This window comes from Electrophorus electricus, chromosome 12 (assembly GCF_041902795.1).
Source record: "Electrophorus electricus isolate QZ-2024a chromosome 12, ASM4190279v1, whole genome shotgun sequence".
NCBI lineage: Eukaryota > Metazoa > Chordata > Actinopteri > Gymnotiformes > Gymnotidae > Electrophorus > Electrophorus electricus.
The window spans coordinates 26,453,222-26,477,807 of record NC_137508.1 but is presented as its reverse complement, the minus strand read 5'-3'; the positions used below and the strand labels follow the sequence as shown (position 1 = coordinate 26,477,807).

The following is a 24,586-nucleotide window of genomic DNA, read 5'->3' as shown; positions in this document are numbered from 1 at the left end:
TTGGCTTGATTAAAGTGACTGGGAGTGAATCTTGCGCACCATCTGTCAGACGAGGCTCTCCATAATCAGCTATTGTCCTAAGTGTAGAGGCTGGAAGTTTAGAGGATGTGCGCAGTTCAAAGCACATTTAGATTCATTAATTCTCTGTGGGGCAGCTTCACTGCGGCTCATAACTGCTCACTGTGAGTCTTTTTATTTCTTACTAGTGATTAGGAGACAAGAGTGAGTGTGTAAGCGTGTGTGTGAGCGTGAGCGTGAGCGTGTGTGTGAGCCAGTGCCACCTGATTCAGCAGGTAGAACAAGGCGCTAACAACACCAAGGTCATGGGTTCAATTCCCATGACTGTACACAGGCTGTTCTCTTGATGAATATATAAGTTGTGCTGGATCAGAGCATCTGCCATATGCTGTAAATGGAATTTAAGTGTGTGTGTGTGTGTGTGTGTGTGTGTGTGTGTGTGTGTACAAGTGCCCACGTCTAGGACAACTGAATGCAGGTGACTTAACTAACTCTTTGAACACACTCACCTTTAGAACAGATTTACCCACATATACAGACATTTCTAATAAACACAGATGGACTAATACACACAAACAGGTGTATAGTTCACACTGAACTCTTGTTTAATCATCAAAAACAAAAACCCATATTCTATACATTTTAATCAGCAGAAATGGACTGTAGACAGATCTGAAATGGATGGACATTGTACCCGAGTATGTTTTTGTCTGTCCAAACAAAGCCTCTGTTTTTCTTTGGGTAAGGTTTTGTTGGCCTGTTGCTGTTCCCCTAGCTCACCCGATAGCTCAGGCCGCACATGGGGTGCATAGCACAAAGGTCTTGGGTGTGATTGCCAGGGAGCGCCTGTACTGTCCTACTCCTTAATGTGGGAAGGGCTCGGGGTCAGTGTGTCCGCCAAACCCTGTAAACGCAAAAGAGATTTAAAACACACACGTGTTCAGATGCCGTGTTGTCGCCGCGGTGATCTGTAGTGAAAGAAGCTTTTCCACGCTCCTACTACAGAAGCAGATAGTTCTCAGCTCTGGGCCTCATGCATCTGACTGCTGGCGCTTGTTAGTTTTGCATAGATTGTTCAAAATGAGAACGCTTGTTTGTGCAGAGCACTGACACATTCTGTTACACTCTGTGCCCTTGATTACGTTGGCATGTTTTCATCTTTCCCTCTCTCTCTCTCTCTCTCTCTCTCTCTCCTTTTCATTCTTTCTTTTTCTATTTCCTCATGTCCTGAGCTCAGTAATATATGCACAAAGTCACATGAGCGATAAATAGTCTCATTATGTGTGTCTCCTTGGGCCTCCTCCACACATTCCCCTGTTGTGTGTGGGGCCTTTGATGGTCCCAACAAGTGTCTCCGTGTCTGTGTTGCAGCGTGCTGCCCCCCCGACCCCCCCCCCAGCCTCCTAGCCCTGATACTCTCTCCCTTTAACTGGGGTTGTGGGCTATGTTGAACTGGGTTTATGGGGTACGCTGAACCGGGGTTATGGGGTGCGTTGACCATCGTTTATACAGGCTCCTTTTCTAATGTCTGGCTGGTAAGACATCCTGTGTGTGACATACCCCTGTTGTGTGTGTGTGTGTGTGTGTGTGTGTGTGTGTGTGTGTGTGTGTGTGTGTGTGTGTGTGTGTGTGTGTGTGTGAGAGAGAGTGTGTGCTAACTGTTCACATTCATATGAACCAGCCATTCCTCTCTTTTGCTGCTGTTAAACCCACACTGTTCATTCCCACACGTGCACCTAATCTATGAAAGACATTCATGCTGAAATGTATCAATAACGATTTTGATTTCTAAAAAAGAAAAGAAAAGCAAACCAGAGGAGGGCAGAGGTGGGTGTGGTCTGCTGTAGATGGAACAGAAATGCACCCAGCACCAGGGGACCTTTCCTGAAAGCTGTTCGGACCGTTGGACTCCAAAGCAACTCGCCGTGTGTCTGGTGGCTGTGAGCTTGTTTGGTATCCGTGCCTTGGGGATGTATGGAATACACATCAGTGCGGGAGAGGCCGGAGAAGCCTGCTGTCTGCCAGTGGAAACATCGGCTGCATGGAAGCCCTGGCCCCTTTTCCTGTATCGCATGACTAAGCGTAAATGTCAATAGCAGGTGGTCTCTCCCCAACGCTGTCCCTGATCAAGGCCACCTAGCGGATCACGTGCTTTCCTTCCTGTGTCCTTGTCTGATTGCCTTGACAATGCCTGCACCACCTTTATCGTTCTCCCTACCATGGCTCAGCCGTCGGTGGATTTTGGACCGAAAACGGATCCGCCACTCCCTGTGATGCCCACGCCCTGCGTGGGTCCTGCCTGACAATCCTGACGTCCTCACGACAATCCTGGCCGATGGAGGAGGCAGCCCTGCCTGGGTGACTGATTGTTCTTTAGTTAAACCCGCAGGCTTGTATCGAGTTCCATAAAGCAACACTGGGAAGGAATAAAAGACAGGAGTCAGGGTGCAGGGGTTCAGGCAAAACGTTGGATACGTAAACACTTAGGAGAGAGATACTCTTCATATCTTAAATATTTACCACCGAATTCCTCCCGTGTTTATAGTTTCAGCCACTCAAGTGCCACTTACTGAAAGGTTTATAGAAGCCTTGATGTTTTGCTGGTTGCAGACTGTTGAATGTTGTAAAGTCAGTTTCCAGAGACCAGCAGTTGTTATAGATGTAAACGTTAGGAAACGTTAGCAGCATTAACCCAGGCTCTCCTAATCCCCTGGTGTTGATGTGTTTGTGAAATATTTATGTACATTACAGTGTTTCTTTTACACCTACACAAATGAAACCTGAGAGAGTTCGTTTAACACTGTAAACTGGAGTTGCAGCGGGGAGTTTGCTGTGAAAAAACAGATCTTTATTTAACCTCTTGTGTTACACATTAAACCGCATTTGCTGTCCTGGTGGAATGGTTGAGGAGGATTTGTGTCATGTCCCTGGTTTGACATCCGTTTGTTTGCTGACTTCAACACTCTGGTGTAAACCAGAGAACCTACATAATCAACGCATTATGTTTACAGCGTTTAGCAGATGCTTTTACCCAAAACAACATTACAATTGTGACCAAGTATAATTCATGCAATTAAGGGTTAATGGTCTTGCTCAGGGGGCCCTACAGTGGTAACTTGTCAATGGTGGGGTTTGAACCAGCAGCCTTCTGATTACTAGGCCAGTACTTTAACAGCTGGATGAGGGCCTTCTTAAGTGGACCCGCACAGTCCTCCCTGTTAGTTTTCTATAAAGATTCTGTAAAGACAACAGTGAAACAATCTGTGGTTGTCATTTTTATAGTGCATATTCTTCCACTGGTCCATTTACACATTTTAAAGTAGGTGTTTTCAGATTATTTGATTCATGTAAAGCAGTGCAATAACACTACCTAAACGTAAGAATTTAAAACAGAAACCGTAAGTAAGAACAGTGATGCTTTTGTAAAGGTGATGGCATTCTCATTAAACTAAATGAAAATGCGGAGGCAGAAATGTGGCTGGAACATTTAACGGCTGTTTCTGTCGCACATGTTTGTGTGATGTTTGCTGTGATTTCGCTGGTGTTTTATAAACTCCAGCGTTTGCTGTGGAATTTCTACATGATGACGTAACTATCAGAGTCTTTGGCGTGGGACCGTACCACAGCTACTGTAGTTACTGCTAATGTCAACACCAAGCACAATGGCCACTAAAGAACTCAAGGTCGTATTTATGAATGCATAAATACAACAGGAGGTCTGGCAGCACTCTGAAGCTGGCTGACATTTTGCTTTCCATTTCAAAAGTAAGTTTAGATTGTGTTGCTGTGTTGGTGCAGTTGGGGTTGAAATTGGAACAAGGTTGCAGTACAGTGGAGTTAGGGTTGGTTTGCCCCAGGGTTGGGATGTAGGGGATGAATAGAGAGGAGTTGGGGTTGGTTTGGGGCATAGATGGGTTGCATGTGGGGTGGGGTTTGGGATTGGAAAGATATTAGGGTTAGAAAGGACGTTGATTAGAAGTGGAGTGGGATTGGGGTTTGCGTTGGAGAGGGTTTTGTTTTGGGGTGGAGTGGGATTGGGGTTTGCGTTGGAGAGGGCTTTGTTTTGGGGTGGAGTGGGATTAGGATTAGAAGGGAATGATTTTTGGGATTTGATTGGAGGTAGAAGTTGACCAACCACATTACCAATGATTAGATTCATTCATTCATACATTAGATTCATCCAACAGAAAGAAATACAGACTAGTGCTTGAACTTTTAGTTCGGTACGAAAGTTTCAGGCTTTTTTGCCACGTGAAGAGGAACATGAAGACAAGACTGAAAACAGGATTACAGCAGGAGAGACGGTGCTGTTCTACATTATATTAGCGTGTATGCCATGCTCCAGTGGGGCTTAGAACATGGTGGTATTTCTCCTGTGTGCCAGAGGCAGAGGTGGAGACGGCCTTAGGTCTTCTTCTCTGTCATGATTCCACTGGCCTGTTCCCTTATGTAACATGCAGCACTGGAATACAGCATGACCGAGTGTGTGTGCGCGCCTGCGTGCATGCGTGCTCATTAGGTAGAGTATGGCACCAGTAAGACCAAGCTAACATGTACTGTCATAATGACAAATAAGCAACTTGCTGTCGATAGGTGTGTCAGCCAAATACCATAAAATGGAAATGTGTGTGGAGAGGTGAGTCTGTGGATGGGAGCCTTTTGGTCAGCATCACAGACAGCTCAAACCAGGTTATAGGCAAGTAAACCCAGCCAGATGGAGAGACGTCAACTGCCAAAAAGGTAAGTGACCAGTAGTAGATCAAAGGTGTCTGTGGCCCTTCCTCTGCTGAAGAGTCGGGGTCAGTGTAAGAGCAGCTAGCCGGAGGGGTTGCTCTCCTTTTGTCTGCTTAAACAATGCACGGCTTGATGGGATGGAATTGCTCTGTGCAGGAGTCCAAAGCGTTTAAAACTAGCAAAGAAAGGAGACGTTTAAGCTATGTGTTTGTGTGTGTGTGTGTGTGTGTGTGTGTGTGTGTGTGTGTGTGTGTGTGTGTGTGTGTGTGTGTGTGTGTGTGTGTGTGTGTGTGTGTGTGTGTGTTTGCGAGTGAATGCATGTGTGAGTAGGCACACATGTATATGTGGATTCGTCTGTCTGGATTTTGTGCAAATCCTCGTGTGCCCCCATGCCAGCCATATGGTATGTCGCATGAATGATTGGTGTGTAGTGTGATCTATGACGGTGTGATGATGCGTGGCTTATTTACAGTGTTATATTAACACTGAACTGCTGTTGCACTGTGTCAGATTGATTGCGTGTCATCAGTGGAGGTAGCAGGGGGAATGAATGTTGTAATTCAGTCATATAGTCATATTTGCACCATCTCTGGGTATGCCTCTTCTCCCTCCACCCTCAGCCCCAAAGGGGCAGGCAAGTCTGTTTTTGTCCTCTTAGTTCTCTTCCTGCTGTTTGGGTATCTTCTATTCAAAGCATTTCATCTACACACACGCTCATGCACGCACTCCAGCACACACACCGCCGCCAGTACAATTTCTTGTCTAAAACGAAGAAGACCGCACACATCTCTTGTCTGATTGGTAGGCCAGGTTTAGGGAGGAAACCTACTATACGAGTTCACATATCTGCTGTGCATGATTCACTCTCTCGTATCTCTCAGATAGGAAACAGCTCTGTGGAGCTCTGTGTTGCCATGGTGACAGGCCAACATTGGGGCAGGCAGGAGCCAGGGAGAAGATGTAGCTCATGCGTGTGTGGGTGTGCGTGTGTGGTATAGCACTTTATTTTTAATTTTGTGTATATCTATTGTATTTATAAGCAATACTGAAAATGACCTCAAAGATGACTGTCTGCTATAACGCGCACGCACACACACACACACACACACACACTTTTTTCAATGAAAATGATACATCTTTGTCATGACATCAGACAACAGAGCAAAAAAATGCAATAAAGAAAGACTCTATAAATATACTTTATGCAGGTGCACTGTTTTCTGCCTGTTATATTCTGTCTCACCTGTAGTTGTGTATATGTACATGTTTGTCCCCCTCATGGCTGTAGAACTTCGAGGGTTAGACCAGAGATATTCAGATCCCGTTCCTAACCCAAACCCTTAACCAGGAAAACGGGAGCGATGACACAGGGGTCAACCAGTTCCATTAATCATTCAATCACCCACACGGAATTACAAAATTCAGGAGCGGATGGATATTAGAATACCAGATTTCAGCACCGGTAATCTTAGACATTTGATCTTACAGAAACTCCTTGGCATGGTAACAGGAGAAGAAGTGTTTGGCAGAAAGAATCCCCGGAAGCTGTTTGAAAGCGAGGAAAGGGGTCACCTGACCAAAGGGCCTCTTCCTGTGGAACAGGTTGGATACGTCCGAGCTGGAACGCGAGCTCCGGCCTACCCACCCAGAGTCCTCTTTCACCTTTATACCTTTTTATCCGTCTCTCAGTGAATTGACACACAGCACATAGGAAGTTTTCATCCCGTTGAAAAATTCATTATTTTTTTTTTTTCCCCCAAGTTTCACACCTATTATTCACACGGGCCTCTGTACTTGTGCGTTATATGATGTTGCTGTGGAACAGTTGGCCGTGTGCTAGCGCACTGGCTATTGTCCACATTTTAGGCTGTTTACCTCATTTCCTTGAAACACGCATGTTACTGTGTGTTTTTCCACATGGCAAACAATGAGACTCACCAAAGGCATAAAAACTGAAATAAGAACTCAAAACCTGAATCTGTGTGTGGTGTCTAGCGAGGGGGATTGTACAACGCTGGAGACCACAGCAGCAGCACTCAAACCTCACTGCATGATCTCCAATAATGCTGTGACGTGAGCTCGATCATGGCAGTGAGAATGCGGCGTCCATCTCGCACCCCTCATTCATCGGGCCATAGCGTCATCTATAGATCCGCTTGCCCCGTTGGGTCGGGTCGGGCTTGGCCCACTCTGCTGTGTAGCGGGACCGAGGAGAGAAGTGTGAAGGTGTTTGGTGATGGAGAATAAAAAAGGGAGATGCAGGGAAAAATAAATACATTTTTAATCCGTTTTTCCTGAGAGCCATTTTAGACATGAAGGGAGACCACAGTGCATGCAGCACAAGATGGGAATAGCAATGAGAAGAGAGAGAGAGAGAGAGAGAGAGAGAGAGAGAGAGAGAGAGAGAGAGAGAGAGAGAGAGAGAGTGTGTCAGAGAAAGAAAAAGGCGGGGAGAGAGATTGGAATAGATTGGAAAATGGAGAAACACAAACAGGAAAAATGTATAGAAAGCAGATATAGAAAAATAATCAGTAAGAGAGAGACACACACACACACACACACACACATGCGCGCGCTAATACAGTGGAACAGACACGTGTGCATCTGAAGGATTTTAAATAGAATGGACAGCACTTTGAAAAGCGAATGTAAATGAGGCCGTTGGACGTTTCTGCATTACTGGCTCTGGTCACTGCGAGCGTGTTCATCAGTCGCGTTCAGTTACACGGGAACCTAATTTTGCAGGCTCATCGAGCTCTGATAGGCTCTGAGAGGGTGGTGCATCCGATTCAGTTCCCGCTGAAATCCGGTTAGCCCTTTTCCCTCTGTCAATACTAACACAGTAGAGGACACTTCATGGTCCACGTTTGAAAACATCCAACAGCAAGTGCTAAAAAGAAGAAAACAGTAGCTCCATCATGGCAGTACCGAAAACTCGATGTCTGGCCAGCACAGGCATGCAGAGCTCCAGCAGCGGTGCGGCTGGGGGTTTTCGGATCCGTCTTTTCTTCCAGCCCGCGGCCGTCTTTAAGCGAGGCTGGTGCCGGATGTGGCCAGATGAAGGCTTTTGACAGCTCGGAGGGGAAGTGGAATGACCACCGCCAGTCTCTCATGGCAACCGCTAAAAGGCCGAGCAGAATTCATCCCGCGTTGTCGGACGTGATGGGTGTCTCGTCTCCCCGTTAAAGCTCCCTGAATGGAGACGTTATGAGAGAGCGTTGTGGGAAACGATGACGCTGCTTTCTCCCTAAGACCCTCACAGTGTCTCTCAGCAGTTCTGGAAAGTTCTTCAGTCAGTCTCAGAGTTTGGGGATGTGGTAACTAAATGCGGACTCGGCCCTGTTAGGCAGATCTGCGGGAGGGGCTAGTCGATTGCCATTAGATGGTCAGAGAGTCTGAGCAAGAGTTTATTTCCCAGTCATGTCACTAAGGTAGAGAGGGGGAAGGGTACAGAGGCATGTGAAGACTCAGAAAAAGATCTTAAGGCCTACTCTGAGTGATATATCCACTGGAGGGATTGGAGGGTTTTCTCTCATTGTAGTACAAGGATTCAAATCGCCCCATTCTGAAGTCACCGCAGACTGGAGCTGTTGAACAGGACGGATAAGAGAGCGTTGGAGATGGAACAAACACACACGTGTATCTCACTGTTAGCAAAATAACAAACACAGTGACATCAGAATAAACATAAATAAATAGAGTGAACTGCTGTATGAACGTATACTAGCTATCAGCCGTGATCTCTTCATACAGTCGTCTCGTAGCCCCTGCAGACTCTCTCACCCAGCAGGTACAACGCTCACCGTGACCTGTGTTGACTTGTCTCCCTTCTGACTTGGTGAGATCAAGTTCGGTTTGTGTCATTAACTCCAAGAAGTGAGCTGGTGTAGACAAGTGAGCACCTTGATTTTTGCATGTGTGTGAAATTTGTAGTTAAAGGCAAAATCGATGCGGCATGTCTGAATCTACGAATGGTGCTATCCCCCGAAACTGGCTCCACCTTGGAGGGTGGTGCTGGAATGGTAATGGAGCATTGGTGCTATAACTATAGATTAGCTATTGATTAGCTGTAGATGAATTATCGAGCTGCAGAAAAAGCAGGAGCGGATATGGACCAGAGGTATTGTTTGAGGGGTTCTGTACTATATGGTATTGGCTCAGCTCCAGGTAACCCATCAAAGTGGCATATATAGTCCAATATTGTGCCTGTGAGGTTTCTCACTGTCAAGCCAAAAATCGTGCACTGTACACGATGTGTATCGGTGTGCACCTTCCGCTGTACTGCTGTGTGTAGGGAGCTCGGAGATGTCTGATTATTCATCCTCTCTCTGCCGCACAGCAGGGGAGACAATAGATGAGAGCGCTTTACTAGTGCCATAGCGAGAGGTGTGAACACACACCACACACACACACACACACACACACACACACAAATACAAATTCCCAGACCTACACTGTTCAGACCTTGCTTGTGGAGAGTATTCTGCTGCTGGCTGTAGTTTTAAAAAATCTTTCTTCATTTTCCATTGAGAGCGTTTCTATTGCACCCTGGTGGTGACGATGGAGAGATGTGATACTTAGCAACTCTGGAGAAGAGCAGCACATCATCTGAAAGGGTCTTTGGGGAACACTAATGCTGCTTCACACTCACACTTTTGCACTTTCCTGCAGACAGGATGGCCGACACGCAGCCTAACTCCATGCACCCACTCTGTCCCAGGTCTCTGCTGTATAAATGATCGCTGGGAGTGCGTCGTTCTCAGCCGGAGTGTGTGCTGCGTTAACTCCTTACCAGACTCATCCTCACTCATCACGGGTCATCATCCTTCAACTATAGTAACTCTGAGCTGCGGAGTTTAGTCCCTCCACTTGTTTTACCATTTGTGTTTTATGAATACCGAACTGATGTATGTGATCTACTGATTCCCTGGGTTTTTAAATTCTAATCTACTGGCAATGTAACTCAATGACTGGAACTGAAATAAGTCTTTCGCCAGAGTTTCCTAGTAATGACTGCAAAAATGAAGCATAGATTTATTGGGTCTAGCCAGTTCGTTCAAATTCCAGTACTTATGACTTCTCCTAATATCATGGTTCAGACATTATACTCACACTGCGAGGAGCCAGGCATCAAGTCTAAATGACTCTGTCATGAGAAGAAATGACCTTGATCTTAAGTCTGAAGTATGCAGTGGACTGACTGTGAGACGCTGAGACGGTTCTAATGCAGACACCAGGCCTCTTAGAAACCTTTGGACTGGTCGATGTTCTGGGAAGTGTGTCTCATACCTAACAGGTGTTCACCCTGTGGTAGGACGTGTGTTATTCCATGTAACGCGATTCCAACCATAACTCTTTGTAATGCAAAGCAAAATGTATGAGGACTAAGGAAGAAAAAAGTCTATGGCACTGTGAGGGAAGTGTGGAGTGTCTGAATGAACGTTACTGTGTGTGTGGTCATGCCCAGAGACTCGAAGCTTAGCAGAGATCATGCGTGATTTGCATCCTTTAGTCAGGCAGCCGGCAGGGCCCAGACCTCATCGTTACGGGCGCTCTGAACAGCCCTGGTTAGTTTGGGTCAAATGCGCAATATCTGTGCGATCATGAAACAGCAATTAGATCTTACAACGTCAACACCGGGACATTTCGATTCGTATTAATATGATTAGCGATGTGTACACCAAATGGTCATTTTATTAGTGACATTAGTGCTCCAGCTAACACGTCCAAACACTCAACGCATCATTGACAAGCACATATGGGCTAGACCAGCAGATGACCGATTCCAGTGCCGTTACTGTCTAAGGGAAGCAGAAAGGCAAGACTCTAGTGGAAGGATCTTGGCATAAACAGTGTGCATCAATGGCGTGGCAGTGTGGGGATGCTTTCTTGGCACATCCCGGGTAACTTTGACACCTGCAGAGGGACGTTTGGACAGTAGGACACAGGAAGTTCATCCCTTCGTGGCAGCTGTTTAAACTATGTCATAAGGACACATTCAGCAGGACAGCATGCCACGCCGCACGGGTCGGACGGTCATGGATCGGGTCTAAGAATGTAACCGCGGGTTTTCCCTGCTCCCCTGGCCTTCACAGTCCATATATCCTGATCCTCTAGAACTTCTCCGGGACGAGGTAGAATGGGCCGTTCAGAATATGTTCGTACCTCCATCTAATTTGTGGAAACTACGAGAAGCTGTCCTGACCGAGATTCCTGCAGGACGATTTCGGCACCTGGCAGAATTCATACCTTGACAAATCTCTGAGGTTCTGAAGGCCAAAGGAGGTCCAGCGCACTAGTAGATGGGTGTCCAATAAAGTGGCAATTCAAGTCATTACAGCCCTAATAAATGAAATTGGTGGTTTGTAAGTTATTATTACCGTAATAAATGAAATGATACCGTTATTTTAGCCAATGAAAGATTAATCATTTTATAGAGTTTAAAAACATGAGCTACACACACCCACACACAAACATACAAGTGCATACCAGCTGTTTGATATTCAGCTCCAGCTACAGTTTGGAGAATAGTTTTATGAGAACAGAGAGTATTGGATAATCATTTTACACTACGCACATATACAACACATATTCTTAGACTCTGTCTATAATGCAGTACTACTGTGTGTGTTAGTCCTACAGGGAGAGCTACAATTTCACTGTGTGTGCTACAGTTATGCTGTGTGCTAGTTTCGCTGTGCGTCCTGCAGTTTCACTATATGTGCTACAGTTTTGCTGCATGCTAGTTTCGCTGTGTGCTACAGTTCTACTGTCTGTAATGCAGTTCTACTGTGTGTGTTACTGTCCTACAGGGAGTGCTTCAGTTTTGATGTGTGTGCTTCAGTTTTGCCATGTATGCTACAGTTCCACTGTAACAGTTTGCCTACGCCTCTCAATCCCTTATTCACTGTGAAAAAGATTAATTATCTGGTATGATTATTAGCTATAATACAGGATTAGAATTCTTATTATTAATTCCACTGAGCCATATATTAAGTCCATTAAAGGATGGTGGAACATGGTTTAAAATGTCATGTAGTATTTGTAAACTGACATTTGTGTCTCCGAAACCAGGTTACACCTGAAACGTATTGTAACCTCTGTATGTGAGTGAGTGTGTGAGTGTGCGTTGCGTGGGTTTAGTGGCTGTGGTGGACATAGTGGGGTGGGGGTTTTTGACATCTGCCACCAGCCGCCTGCATGAGTCATCCTTATAAATGTCAGGCAGTTAGCCAATCAGAGGGCAGAGTCAGGTATCAGAGGGCAGAGTCAGCCAATCAGAGGGCAGAGGGGCAGGCGGGCATTAATGTGGTGGATTGAGGGAGGGAGAAAAAAGAGGGGGAGAGAGAGAGAGATGGAGAGAAAGAGGGAAAGGAAGAAAAGGAGTGAGTGTGTGTGTGTGTGTGTGTGTGTGTGTGTGTGTGTGTGTGTGTGACGAGGACCAGTAAGTATGGAGTAATGAGCATGCCCGTGTCTGATTAATAACTCTGGGGACAAGCACCCTTGAGAAAACAGGCACATGTGCCTATACACACACACTCACTCACTCACTCTATCTACTCCCCCCTCCCAAAAAAAGAAGCACAATACATACACAAAAATACAGATGAGGACTGATATAAGTAAAAACACGCGCACACACACACACACACACACACACACACACACACACACACACACACACACACACACACATCACTATGCAGAGGAAATTAACTGCTAAGATGTTTAATGGCTCGGTTCAGAATTTGATTTTCTCATGGTATACAAATTGGAGGAGGTGTTTGATGTACATTTTGGAAGGTCTGATAATCCGACGGCTCCAGCGCCCTCTACTGTCCGAGACTGAACAGGAACGAAGTCTTGAGGGCTTTTCTCATGGCCTCAGCAATGCAGCAAACAGTCTTTTAGTTTTGTCCCCGTTGCTTCTGAACGGAGCCGTCTCCGCGCGTCCTTGGCAGGGCTGAGCTGAACCAGGTTCAGTCTCGGGTCTCCTCAGGCCTGTAGACGGAGAAGCCCATAACGCCTGCGCTGTTAATGGAGCTTTGCCGTTAGCCAATCATTTCATCAGGGGCGGGGCCATGTGCTCTCCCGCCATCTCGCAGCTTGCTCTTGTTGCTAGGCTTTCAGCCCTCTTGCTGGCGACTGCGGCGACACGGTAACCATAACCATCACTCAGTTCTCTGGCTGCTAACGGTGTGAGGATGACTCTAGTCTCTCTGGGTCTGCATGGAGAGATGTGATTGTACTACTCAGCACTCTTCATAACATGGGTGGACACAGTGTTTACGCAGCATCGGTTAGCATTAGTAGCCATCCATTGTTCATCACTTGATTGGCTGGGTCTTTATCACTAGCTTATGGGTTAAACAGCTGATGGCCCACTAGCAGGTGCGCTCATTAACGTTGTTTAATGTCACTGGTATTGTCAGGTTATGTCACACACACCAACCATCCCCTGCTGTGGAGAGTGTAACAGAGTGATAAGGTTGTATCTCTCTAGCTGTGTTGCACTTACTATTAATTACAAACTCCGCCAATGTGTATTCAGGTATTAAAGATGGAAATAAGTGCAAGTTGTAGAAACACTTTTCTTTTTGGATCTTAGTTGGGCGTGACTACAGTCTGGCCAGAAGAAACCCCCAGCACCCCCTGGTCTATCCCATCCTCACAGGGACAAGCAGCCCAAATTCACTGGATAAAAAGTGTTATATAATATCGACATATGAGTTTGAAACTCATGCAGTAGAGTAATGACGTCTCGCCGTGCACCTGTAGCACAGTGGCAATGCCGGCCCATGGTGCCGAGCAGCGGTGCTTCAGTCCAACCGAAAAGAGATTAAATCAATTTATCAGAAGGTGAGCCAACAGTAACGGCTGTGCTGGAGGGTCTTTTATTCTCAGGCAAACACGGAGAGGGGGTGGGCGCGCGCGTACGTGTGTGTGTGTGTGTGTGTGTGTGTGTGTGTGTGTGTGTGTGTGTCTTGGGGGGCTCTGAGGGCAGGGAGGGAGGGGCTCGGGGGGGGGGGCAGGTTGTGTGCTTGTTTCTAGGATACAATCCTCCATCTGTTCCTAAGTGCGGTATGTTGCGTTCTGTACGAGGCGTTGTGTTCAGCACTCCTTTACTGCCTGTTCCACAACACCTGCCCAACCACACCACTCCTTCTCTCTCGCTCTCTCTCTCGCTCTCTCTGTTTTTCCATGTCTCTCTCTCTCTCTCTCTCTCTCTCTCTCTCACTCTTTCTCTTTTTCTCTGTTTCTTGTGTCTTTCTCTCTCACTCTTTCTGTGAAGTGAGTGATTACTGAGCTCCCCCGCTGCGAAGAATCGGGCGGGCGGGGAGGCGGGCTGTGTGTGTGTGTGTGTGTCTGAAGCACACGCCCTCTGGTTGCAGGGATGGCCAGCGTGTGAGAGGAGGCTGGTGAGATCACGGATGAGCAGTTCAGTTTACCCCCGTCGCTGCCGTGAGCGTGAACGCGAGAGTGAACGCGAGAGTGAACGTGAGAGAGCGAGAGAGCAGAGCTGAGAGGACCCTTCTCCAGGTTACCGCTGACTTCCAGAGAGTGCGCGCACACACAGACACACACACACACATACACACACGCACGCGCGTGCACACACACACACACACACACACACACACGCAGTGTGGGCAGGCTGAGGCTTGGAAGCATCTTGTAGAAGCTTTTGTTAGTGTGTCCAGCGCAGAACAACGAGCTCAACCCACCATGGAGGAGAACATGGATGAGGGACAGACGCAGAAAGGTACTGTGAGAAACTGCTTGCTTTCTTCTTTTAGCTCTGAAACGCGGGTTTTTCTTGCTGCTTGATCCCTCAGTGCAGATCATCTCATCTCAGCACGACAAGAAACTCCTATTATACAGGATTTTAAAAAATCCACATGGATCATAAAGCGTGGAAATGCATTTGTGCAGTGACTCCGAGTTTGCCTGAAGCTGTGTGTGTGTGTGTGTGTGTGTGTGTGTGTGTGTGTGGCGGGGGATGTTGCAGAGGGGCACGGGTGTGGATCTGGTTGGTGCTAAGAACAGCCGGTCTGGCTGTACTGGGGGACTAATAGGTGCACATCAGAGTGGACACTCGATAGGAAGTGTCTTTGTTAGTGTCCACTGTAAGTAGCCTGTTTTCACAGTTACCATCAGGGCTCAGCAGAGACTGGAGAGGGGTAGTCTTCTTTCTCTCTCTCTCTCTCTCTCTCTCTCTCTCTCTCTCTCTCTCTCTCTCTCTCTCTCTCTCTCTCTCTCTCTCTCTCTCTCTCTCTCTCTCTCTCTCTCTCTCTCTCTCTCTGTGTCTTTCTCCCTCTCATTTTGCACTGCTTATCAACGCACTGCAGTTGTAATGAAGCAATCCAGCCCAGATTAGATCAGTTCGTCTGCCCACTGGACTTAGCCCCTCACACTGCTGTTTGTTTTGCGTGAGATTGTGGTTTGTGTTGGTTTAAACCCCCTGTGTATGTGTGTGTGTGTGGTGGTTGATTGTGTAGGAAAGGGTTCTGTTGATGCTGGAATGGAGAGAAAAATCAACATTTCTTCATTCTCTGGTGAGACAGACATAAACACACAGGCATTTGACTGAAGGACATAATGTACAATGAAGAGTCGTATGTGGGCGGGGTTGTGTGTGTGTGTGTGGGGGGGGGGGGATAGAGAGAAAAAGAATTTAGTTTTTCTATCCTAAACTGAACGTCTTTTTTTTAGGCCGCACGATAGTTAAAGTTCACAGTTATAGATGTATATACCCTGTGTGGAAAGATTTTCTGCTGCAAGACAAACAGTTTCATCCATTCATGCACACAGCCTCATCCATTCATGCACACAGCCTCATCCATTCATGCACACCGCCTCATCCATTCATGCACACCGCTTCATCCATTCATGCACACCGCTTCATGCATTCATGCACACAGCTTCATCCATTCATGCACACCGTCTCATCCATTCATGCACACCGCCTCATCCGTTCATGCACACCGCTTCATCCATTCATGCACACCGCCTCATCCATTCATGCACACCGCCTCATCCATTCATGCACACCGCCTCATCCATTCATGCACACCGCCTCATCCATTCATGCACACCGCCTCATCCATTCATGCACACAGCTTCATCCATTCATGCACACCGCCTCATCCATTCATGCACACAGCTTCATCCATTCATGCACACCGCCTCATCCATTCATGCACACAGCTTCATCCATTCATGCACACCGCCTCATCCGTTCATGCACACAGCCTCATCCGTTCATGCACACAGCCTCATCCGTTCATGCACACAGCCTCATCCGTTCATGCACACAGCCTCATCCGTTCATGCACACAGCCTCATCCGTTCATGCACACCGCCTCATCCGTTCATGCACACCGCCTCATCCGTTCATGCACACAGCCTCATCCGTTCATGCACACAGCCTCATCCGTTCATGCACACCGCCTCATCCGTTCATGCACACCGCCTCATCCATTCATGCACACAGCCTCATCCATTCATGCACACAGCCTTGTCTAGATGGTGGTGACATGGAGTGGATGCAAGCGGAACTGCAGCTGAGCAACTTGAGCAACTGCAAGCATCTCAGTGCTGACGTGAAGACACCTTACTGAGCCTCCTCTGGAGATGGATCAGTTAGCAGCCAGGCTTGCGTGAGGACAGTCTAGACAGTGCTAGATTAGGAATTAGGATTAGGAATAGGAACTAGGGGTGAAATGGGAATATGTGCAAGAGGCTAGCTGTGGGCGCTTATCAGAGATAACATTTGCCCAAGGAGATGGACATCGGAGATGTGCTCTGTCACACAGCGAAGACCCACAGAGAGCCACACAGACCCACAGAGAGCCACAGCGCAGACCCGCAGAGACACAGACACTCTTTTACACCCGCACACATATACGCACTGTGTGTGAAACATGGATAAATAATTTTCTTTCAGCATTTGGCAGGAAACTGCTGTCTAATGTTCATGTTTGATTCTTATGCAATAATAATGGATCAGGCATCACAGCGCTTCTCTGACTCCGCTACAACCTTGCGTGTGTGTGTGTGTGTGTGTGTGTGTGTGTGTGTGTGTGTGTGTGTGTGTGTGTGTGTGTGTGTGTCCATGTGTTCGTGAGTCTGTCTGGTGAAGTCAGTAACCAGGACAGCCATCAGGTTAGAGAGCAGTACTGAGAACAGCATCAGGCAGCAGTTCTACAACAGTTCAGTCCCTTACGTTTACATTTACATATATACGTTCCTGGTATTTATCAGACGCCCTTAACCAGAGCAACTTAAAAAAGTGCTGTTGTCGTCTACTTATGGAATACAGCCTAGCCAGTACAGAAGGTTAGAGTTCACGACGCTTTTGAACGAAAATACTGCTGAAATACAGGAATCAGTGCTGATACCAAGAAGTGCAAAATAAACATAAGCTCTCAGACAAAAAGTGCAATAACAAACAAAACCAAACAATAAGTGCTAAAGTTTCAGTTACTCAAGAGTAGTATGAAATGTTATAGGTGCAGGATCAACGGTCATTTAAATATTTCACAAATAAATAATTCTTCTCTCTGCGGATGAAGACTGTATGGGACTAGTTCCACCCTCCAGGAGCAGGGCAGAGAACAGTCTCGATCCTTGTCTTCCATGAGACTCGAAGCAAGGCGTTTCAAGCCAAGCCGTACTTGAGGTTTGAAGTACCCAAGGTACGGATCGGGGCTGGTCCATTTTTGGCTTTGTAGGCGAGCATCAGGGTTTTAAATCTGATGCATGCAGCTTCTGGAAGCCAATGAAGGGAGCGCAGCAGTGGAGCGACGTGTGAACATGGGAAGATTGAAGACCAGTAGTGCTTCTGCGTTCTGGATGTATGTGATGTATTATAATCTCATAAACATCCAACTAATAGCTTAGGCTAAATAGAAGAACAATGGCCATATAAACACCTTATCTGATTACATGATCCTATTATACCTTATCTGATACCATTCCTAATGGGAAATCTTGAGGAGGTCCTGCGTGTGCATTTGCATCGTAACGAATTTTAGGGACATCAAGAACTCCGTCTGCAGTGGAGTTTATTCTTCAAACTTTAAAAGGCTTTAAAATAATTAACAAGCTGGATGGCAGATGGATGGCTGTAAAGCCGCAGTTCCGACAAGTATTTGAGCAAACAAACGACATTTACACGGACTACGAAGAAAATTAAAATACGCTGAAGGATTTTGCAGCACAACAGAAGCGCATTCACTGAAAATGTAGGTAATGCATGTCTGCCCGTCTCACTCCACTCGTGTGGAGCTTGTTGGGAACGTGCACACCGGTGGTCTACGCACACATGATTTTGTGTCTGGTTTTTTGTGTCTGGTTACTTGCAGTGTGCATGTGAAAGGAGATTTTCATCATATTATTGTGCTGTGTGTGTGTGTGTGTGTGTGTGTGTGTGTGTGTGTGTGTGTGTGTGTGTGTATAAACAACTCAGTCTTAATCTATAATCTGAATGAATTCAATCAGATTGCCAAAAGTCTTTGCATGTAAACATAGCCATGTACTCTGCTCTGTATGTGTTTGGACAACAAACACAGTTGCTCTGCTGAGTCTGTGGACAAACACAGATACTCTGCCACAGTTACACTGATTCTAGGGGCAGTTGGGGGGCCTCTTTCAACAGCTTCCGATTCCAGCTTTGATAACATTGATCGTCCATATGGGAGCAACCAAAGGGCCGTTCGTTCTCCATTAGTGACCAGAGTGCTGCCCACAGTCCTGTCCTGTAGTGCCCAACACTGTGCTGAAGAGCTGATCTGCAGATGAGGACCTGGCTTCTCTGCTCATCGATTCAGCTGTCAGGGTGCATCTCAGCAGGCGGCAAAATGAAATACCCAGGCCGTTCTCATTCACTCAACAGTCGTTCGCTCCGAGCTCCTCTCTCGCTCAGGTAGGCATTCACCTGACCGAGCTCTCATTCCCTGAGTCAGTAAACTTGTATATGCATGATGCAATTTTGCAGGCTTTTGTCGCTATGTTTGAGAAACTGTACAAAACAATAGATAACTGTCACAGAGCAGATCTACAGTTGATAAGCCACAGGGCAGTCTTACTGAAGTAGAAGAAAAAAATCTCCTAAAGAAATGAAAGCTTTTGTCTGTTATGGCAGATGACGTCCACTTGATGATCTTGGAACCCCTTCAGTTTGAATGTGTGTTTTTAATCTAAATATTTTGTTGTTTTCTTAGCCCAGGGCATGCACTGTAATCTAATCCTTCCAGTCCAGGCCCTCGATGTACTGTTCAGAATAAATGACATTTCTTGCTGTGAGCGGCGAAATGTTAAAATGTTAATGGTTTTCATGTTTGTTTACTGCTTTTTAGTTATGATGTATGAACACACAAGCAAAAGCTCCAGCTGTGTCCTGTGTTGTCACAGGGCAGGTTGTTTCCTACTCAGCCTGCTGTACTTTGAGACTTCTCCAGTCCTTTGTTTGGCTGAGATCGGAGTGTGAAGGTGAAGAATGGTTTGGATATCCATGGGGCTTTTGCCAGCATGTGGAGTGAAGACAGTGTGTGCTCAGTGAGGCTGAGCGGTACAGAAATCTAAGTGTAGGTATGACCCTGTAGTGTTGGGATGACCATGTAGTGTTGGGATGACCATGTAGTGTAGGTATGACCTTGTAGTGTTGGGATGACCATGTAGTGTTGGTATGACTCTGTAGTGTAGGTATGACCCTGTAGTGTAGGGATGACCATGTAGTGTTGGGATGACCATGTAGTGTAGGTATGACCCTGTAGTGTTGGTATGACCCTGTAGCGTTGGTATGACTCTGTAGTGTTGGGATGACCCTGTAGCGTAGGTATGACCCTGTAGCGTAGGTATGACCCTGTAGTGTTGGTATGACTCTGTAGTGCAAGGATGACCCTGTAGTGCAAGGATGACCCTGTAGTGTTGGGATGACCCTGTAGTGTTGGGATGACCCTGTAGTGTAGGTATGACCCTGTAGTGTTGGGATGACCACGGCATGATCGTTATTAGTGCTACCAAAGGTTAGCACTCACAAGTTTGGTTTGTATATAACGCCCTTAGAGTTGTGAACAGAACCAGATCAGTTATACTACCATTCCCTGTGAACTTTGAGGTTTGACTGGGTGTTTTTTTTTTTTTTTTTTTTTTTTAAAGAAAACAAGCTTGAAATGCTTAAACGTCAGTCTCCAAAATGGATAAATGTCGTCTGTAGGCTAGGCTGAAGGGCTCGGACCACGCCAGGCATGTGACCCATGATGTGACTGAGCCCTCGAGTGGAACACTTGACCTCATGACCTCTGAACCCTCAAACATGCAAGCCATCAAAAAAACCACAAGCTATGAGTCTTTCTGGGTTGCTGAGGAGGGATTCAATGAAAGAAGTACACTGTGTTTTTAAGTAATCTTTACTACATCTAGTATTTGAATGTCCGAGAGCTACCTGTTGATATCTGCTCTGATAATTAGGTTAGGCTACTAGATGTTTCCATCTCATGCATATCGACTTTCAGAGCTCATGGTGTCTGGGCCACTGAGCAGTTGCAAGGTACATTAACATCCCAGTAAGGCCTGGCTAGCTCGCTCATCCCAGTAAGGCCTGGCTAGCTCGCTCATCCCAGTAAGGCCTGGCTACGTCATCCCGAGCTGTAGAATTGGCCATATTCACGGGACATGCAAATCGAGAAAACGGTTTTATTCTTGAAACTCTGGCACAGTTTAGCATCTACAAGTGTTTGTTCCAGTTTGGAACTAAAACACTGTGAGAATTAAGTGGCTGGACTGTGGTTGAAGTGCAGTGTGTTGTCCAGTCACACACAGCGGCAAAGTGAATGGTGAAAACAAGCAGACCACATACAAGCAGCACCATCATGACACTGGAGTCATCTTGGCTCCTAGTGTGTTCTGGTTTTACAGGACTTTAGGATGGCCAAGTGTTTTCTCAGTGTATTGGTTGTTGATTAGAAACAGGCCCAGTAAGGTGTAGTGCAATTCAGAACCTTAAAAAAAAAAATACTGTAGTTACATGATGGAGTGGTTTGGTTTGGTTAGTGATGGTGTTAGGAGAGCACCTGTCCCATAATCCCGTGGTAGCTCATACAAACCTCAGAAGCGTCATCCCTCTTTATATGTTGAGCTGACACAGTGTATGTCTAGACGCTGTCTGTGTTACAGCCTGAGCTGCATGGCTTTAATGATGTGCACTATCTGAGTTCCCCACAGACATCCCATCCAGCTTTTTCATGAGTTTTTGATTGAAAGCTTGTGTGTGCGCGTGTGTGCGTGTGTGCGTGTGTGCGTGCGTGCGTGTGTGCGTGCGTGCGTGTGCGCGCGTGCATGGAGACAGAGCTTCAAACAGCTTCTGTCGACAGTAATAATGCGCTCTCACAATAAAGCAAGCACCCAATTACTCTGCCATACACACACATGCGCGTGCGCGCACACACACACACACAAGCTGCAGTTCGAGATGCTTTTCAGACCCAAATATCAGTGAAGTTGCCACCAAATGTGACCCAATAAATAGTAAATAGGTCTCGTGTGTGTGTGTGTGTGTGTCAGGATGACAGACCTCACAGACCTCTTCTCTTTGTGTGTTGCAGTCAGAGATGACAGGTGACCGTGCGTGTTTGTGTTGAGCTGGGGGGCTTACGACAGTTACAGAGGTGGTGCGTCACATCAGAATAATGTTGGCACCCCACAGAGATTATGGGTGTTATGAGACAATGCGCACCTGTGAAATACAGTGGAGACATGGAGATGGCGTGGCTCAGTGGATTGATTAATATAATATTGATTAATGCTCACACTTGCCAATTCACTTTTGTGTTTCGAAACAGTGTTTGATTGTTTGTGGACTTGGGGGCAGAAGAGCGTGCTCTTAGTGAAGTACCGGGTGCCGCAGGGTTCATTACCCCTCTTTGACCAGCTCTTTAATGCTTAGCACAAGAGGCATAGCCACAGATAAAGACTCAAAGCTCCTCCCCTGATGATGCGTCCTCATCAGATTGTGCTAGCATTATGTAAACACTGGCTTGTTAACACAGTGCTCTGTGCTACAGTGTTATGTTTGGAGCAAGAGTGTGTGTGGGAGATAAGGTAGGGCCCTGCTTCTGATGGTTTGTGGTATGTTAATTCAGCAAGGAGGGTTGAATGCAGTTTCCATTGCTTGTCTACCCCTCCCCCACTGCAAATAGCACACACACGTGCACACATGCGCACGCGCATGCACACACACTTGCGCGCACACACACACACACACACACATTCATCTCTGTCTGGGCTAGGTAGCTCAGCCACTGATTTATCTGATTACCTCAGACACACTGGCAGAATGAGATGGGACAGTGTGTACACACACACACACACACACACACACACACACACACACACACACACACGCACAGCATGCACACACAACACATGTAAACTCTCATATACTCACCCACACAGGCAAGCATTCACATACACAAATACACACAGGCATGCACAAATATACATGCATGTACACACTCACAGGCATACACACACATACGCAAATGTACACACTCACACATACAAACACACAGCATGCACATGTATACATGAACACACAAGACACACTTCCTGTTTTTTATTGACAATTTTCAGCTAAATATATTCTTCTCAAAGTGGCGTAAGAGTTAGGAGATGCTGAGAGAAAAAGACAGTGTGTAGTTTAATAACGCTGCTGTTACGTGTGTTGTGTAACTGCGCTGTTATGTGTGTGTTATATGTCTCCAGTCTTCAGTATGTGTTTTTGTTTCATGCTCTCTGTGAGGCAAGACCCCCATAATCACTGTCCTACATGTGAATCCTCCTAAAGTCTCCCAAACACACAACACATGCCACCCAAATAGGTTTTGTTCCGCCCTTCCCGATATGACCTGTGTTCCGCTCTCCCAAGTTCCTGCTGTGAGCACTGCATGACCTAGGAGCCGTGCATCCTGCAGCTCTCTGGAAGACATCGCTATTAGTGCATATCACAACCAATCACAGAGGCAGGGAGATTTGGTACTGACTGACTGAGTGTTTAAATACTGCTCTTTTTGAGTTAAAACAGGCCTGATGAGACTTGGGAATTCTTTCTTAGAATGTAGTGTGTGTGTGTGTGTGTGTGTGTGTGTGTGTGTGTGTGTGTGTGTGTGTGTGTGTGTGTGTGTGTGTGTGTGGTGGTGGTGTTGGACTAACCACAGTGCAGTGAGATCTATAGATCAAAACTCGATTGATATGAATAAAGCACTAAAACACTCTCTCTCTCTCCTAAATGATAGACTCTTGCACCATATATTTTCTTTATAGAATTAATAGACTGTAATGGACTGGATAAGTGTGATTTCAAAATTACTTTTCTAGATATTTTCTGGGTAGCTGGTCTGTAGCTGGTCATTCTGAGTGTGTTCTGTATTGTGTGTGTGTGTGGTTCTGTGTTTGGTGTGGTCACCCTGCTGAATGATGGCGTGCTAATAAGTGCGGCTCTCCTGCGGCATACATGTTTGTCTCCTTAGATGATGTGCCATTACACACATGCAGACCCAAAATGCATATTTGAACAGGTGATTTATATTGAGAAGAAATGTATTGCTAAACAACTAAAACATGTACTAAGAATTTGCAGTAGTTTACGTGTGTTTTGTTTACGATTTGTTTTTATTTATTTAAATACTGTGGTGGAAATAATCAAGTTTGCTCAGTTCTCCACAGATCTTGTTCTTACGTGCTTACCCATTAATCATTAACTGTAATTACGATTAATCATTAACCCATTAACTGTGATTACGTGTGTTGGGGTTTTCTGTTTAGGACCATGTAAATGAGAAGTTTGTATGGCACGAATTGGACAGCTGTGCTAATCGTATTTGTGAAATGCTGCTTCATTCGGCGCATTTGCAGCCGTGCGGTCATTTCTGGTCATACCTCCTCTCTCTGGCTTTGCCCACGTGCTCCCTCTCTCACGGCCTGGTGCAGCGTGCTGTGCGCTACATCTGTGTGTGGCGGGGGGGCTCTGTATGGGGAGGAGGTTCTCTTCCACTCACACTGTCTGCTCCTTTGGAGAGTTAACCATTAGATAATTATGAACTTTGACCTTGATGGCCATTGATGGGGGAGGGGAGAGGCTGGCAGATGGAGAGTGAAGAGAAGAGAGAGAGAGAGAGATGCAGAGAGGGAGGGAGAGACAGGCAGAGGGTGTCCAGGGAGGGATCTGAGAGAGACATTTGGGCTTAAGAGCTTCTGTTTGTCTTCCTGTGTGTGGTGAAGAAGATAAAGCCCCTCTGCACTCACTGAGCTGTGCTGTTTAGAAACGGCTCTCGCTCAGTGCTGGCGTGAACTGACTTTAACTGCACAGTGCATTTAGTAAGTTTAGACACTAAAGAAGCAGACCTCGGGAGTCACCACTGCGTCTCACTCCAGCGGGGTGAACAGCGCTAACGAGGGCACCACGGTTTCTGTGTATCGGCTTCCTCTTCTGCTCTCAGCCACGCGCAGGTCGAATGGCATGCGCTCTGTCATCCTTTTACCTCAGAGTAAAGCAAGAAGAGAAAGACATATTAAAAGAGAGAGAGAGAGAGAGAGAGAGAGAGAGAGAGAGAGAGAGAGAGAGAGAGATGAGTAGGTGGCACAGTGAGACCTGAATAATTGATGGTGATGCCAGACCCCTCTGTGTTTCTGTTAAATAATTTATGCAGCCTCCTGTAAGTGTATAGCAGAGACCCCCCCCCCATGTACCCCTCACACCCCTCATATGGGAGTGTGTGCGGGGGCTATATGGTAGCACAGAACGCCTACCGTGACTGTGTCTAAATGCAACTCC

At 46.4% G+C, this 24,586-nt stretch overlaps 1 protein-coding gene across 5 annotated transcripts in view; it reads left to right on the top strand.

Moving 5' to 3' along the window:
* Positions 1 to 24,586, top strand: part of gpm6ab (glycoprotein M6Ab) — a 47,828-nt gene that overhangs the window by 1,069 nt on the left and 22,173 nt on the right. Inside the window, exons 1-2 of one of the 5 annotated variants that reach the window (XM_081724374.1) lie at positions 13,818 to 14,515; positions 15,252 to 15,308. The exons of 1 other annotated variant lie outside the window; for it this stretch is intronic. In XM_081724374.1, the coding sequence (XP_081580500.1) occupies positions 14,479 to 14,515; positions 15,252 to 15,308 (94 nt within the window). In that variant the 5' untranslated portion in view covers positions 13,818 to 14,478. Of the gene's footprint in view, positions 1 to 13,817; positions 14,516 to 15,251; positions 15,309 to 24,586 lie in introns of those variants that run through there. 3 more of the 5 variants (XM_081724373.1, XM_081724372.1, XM_027021004.3) reach the window with 3 other exon arrangements.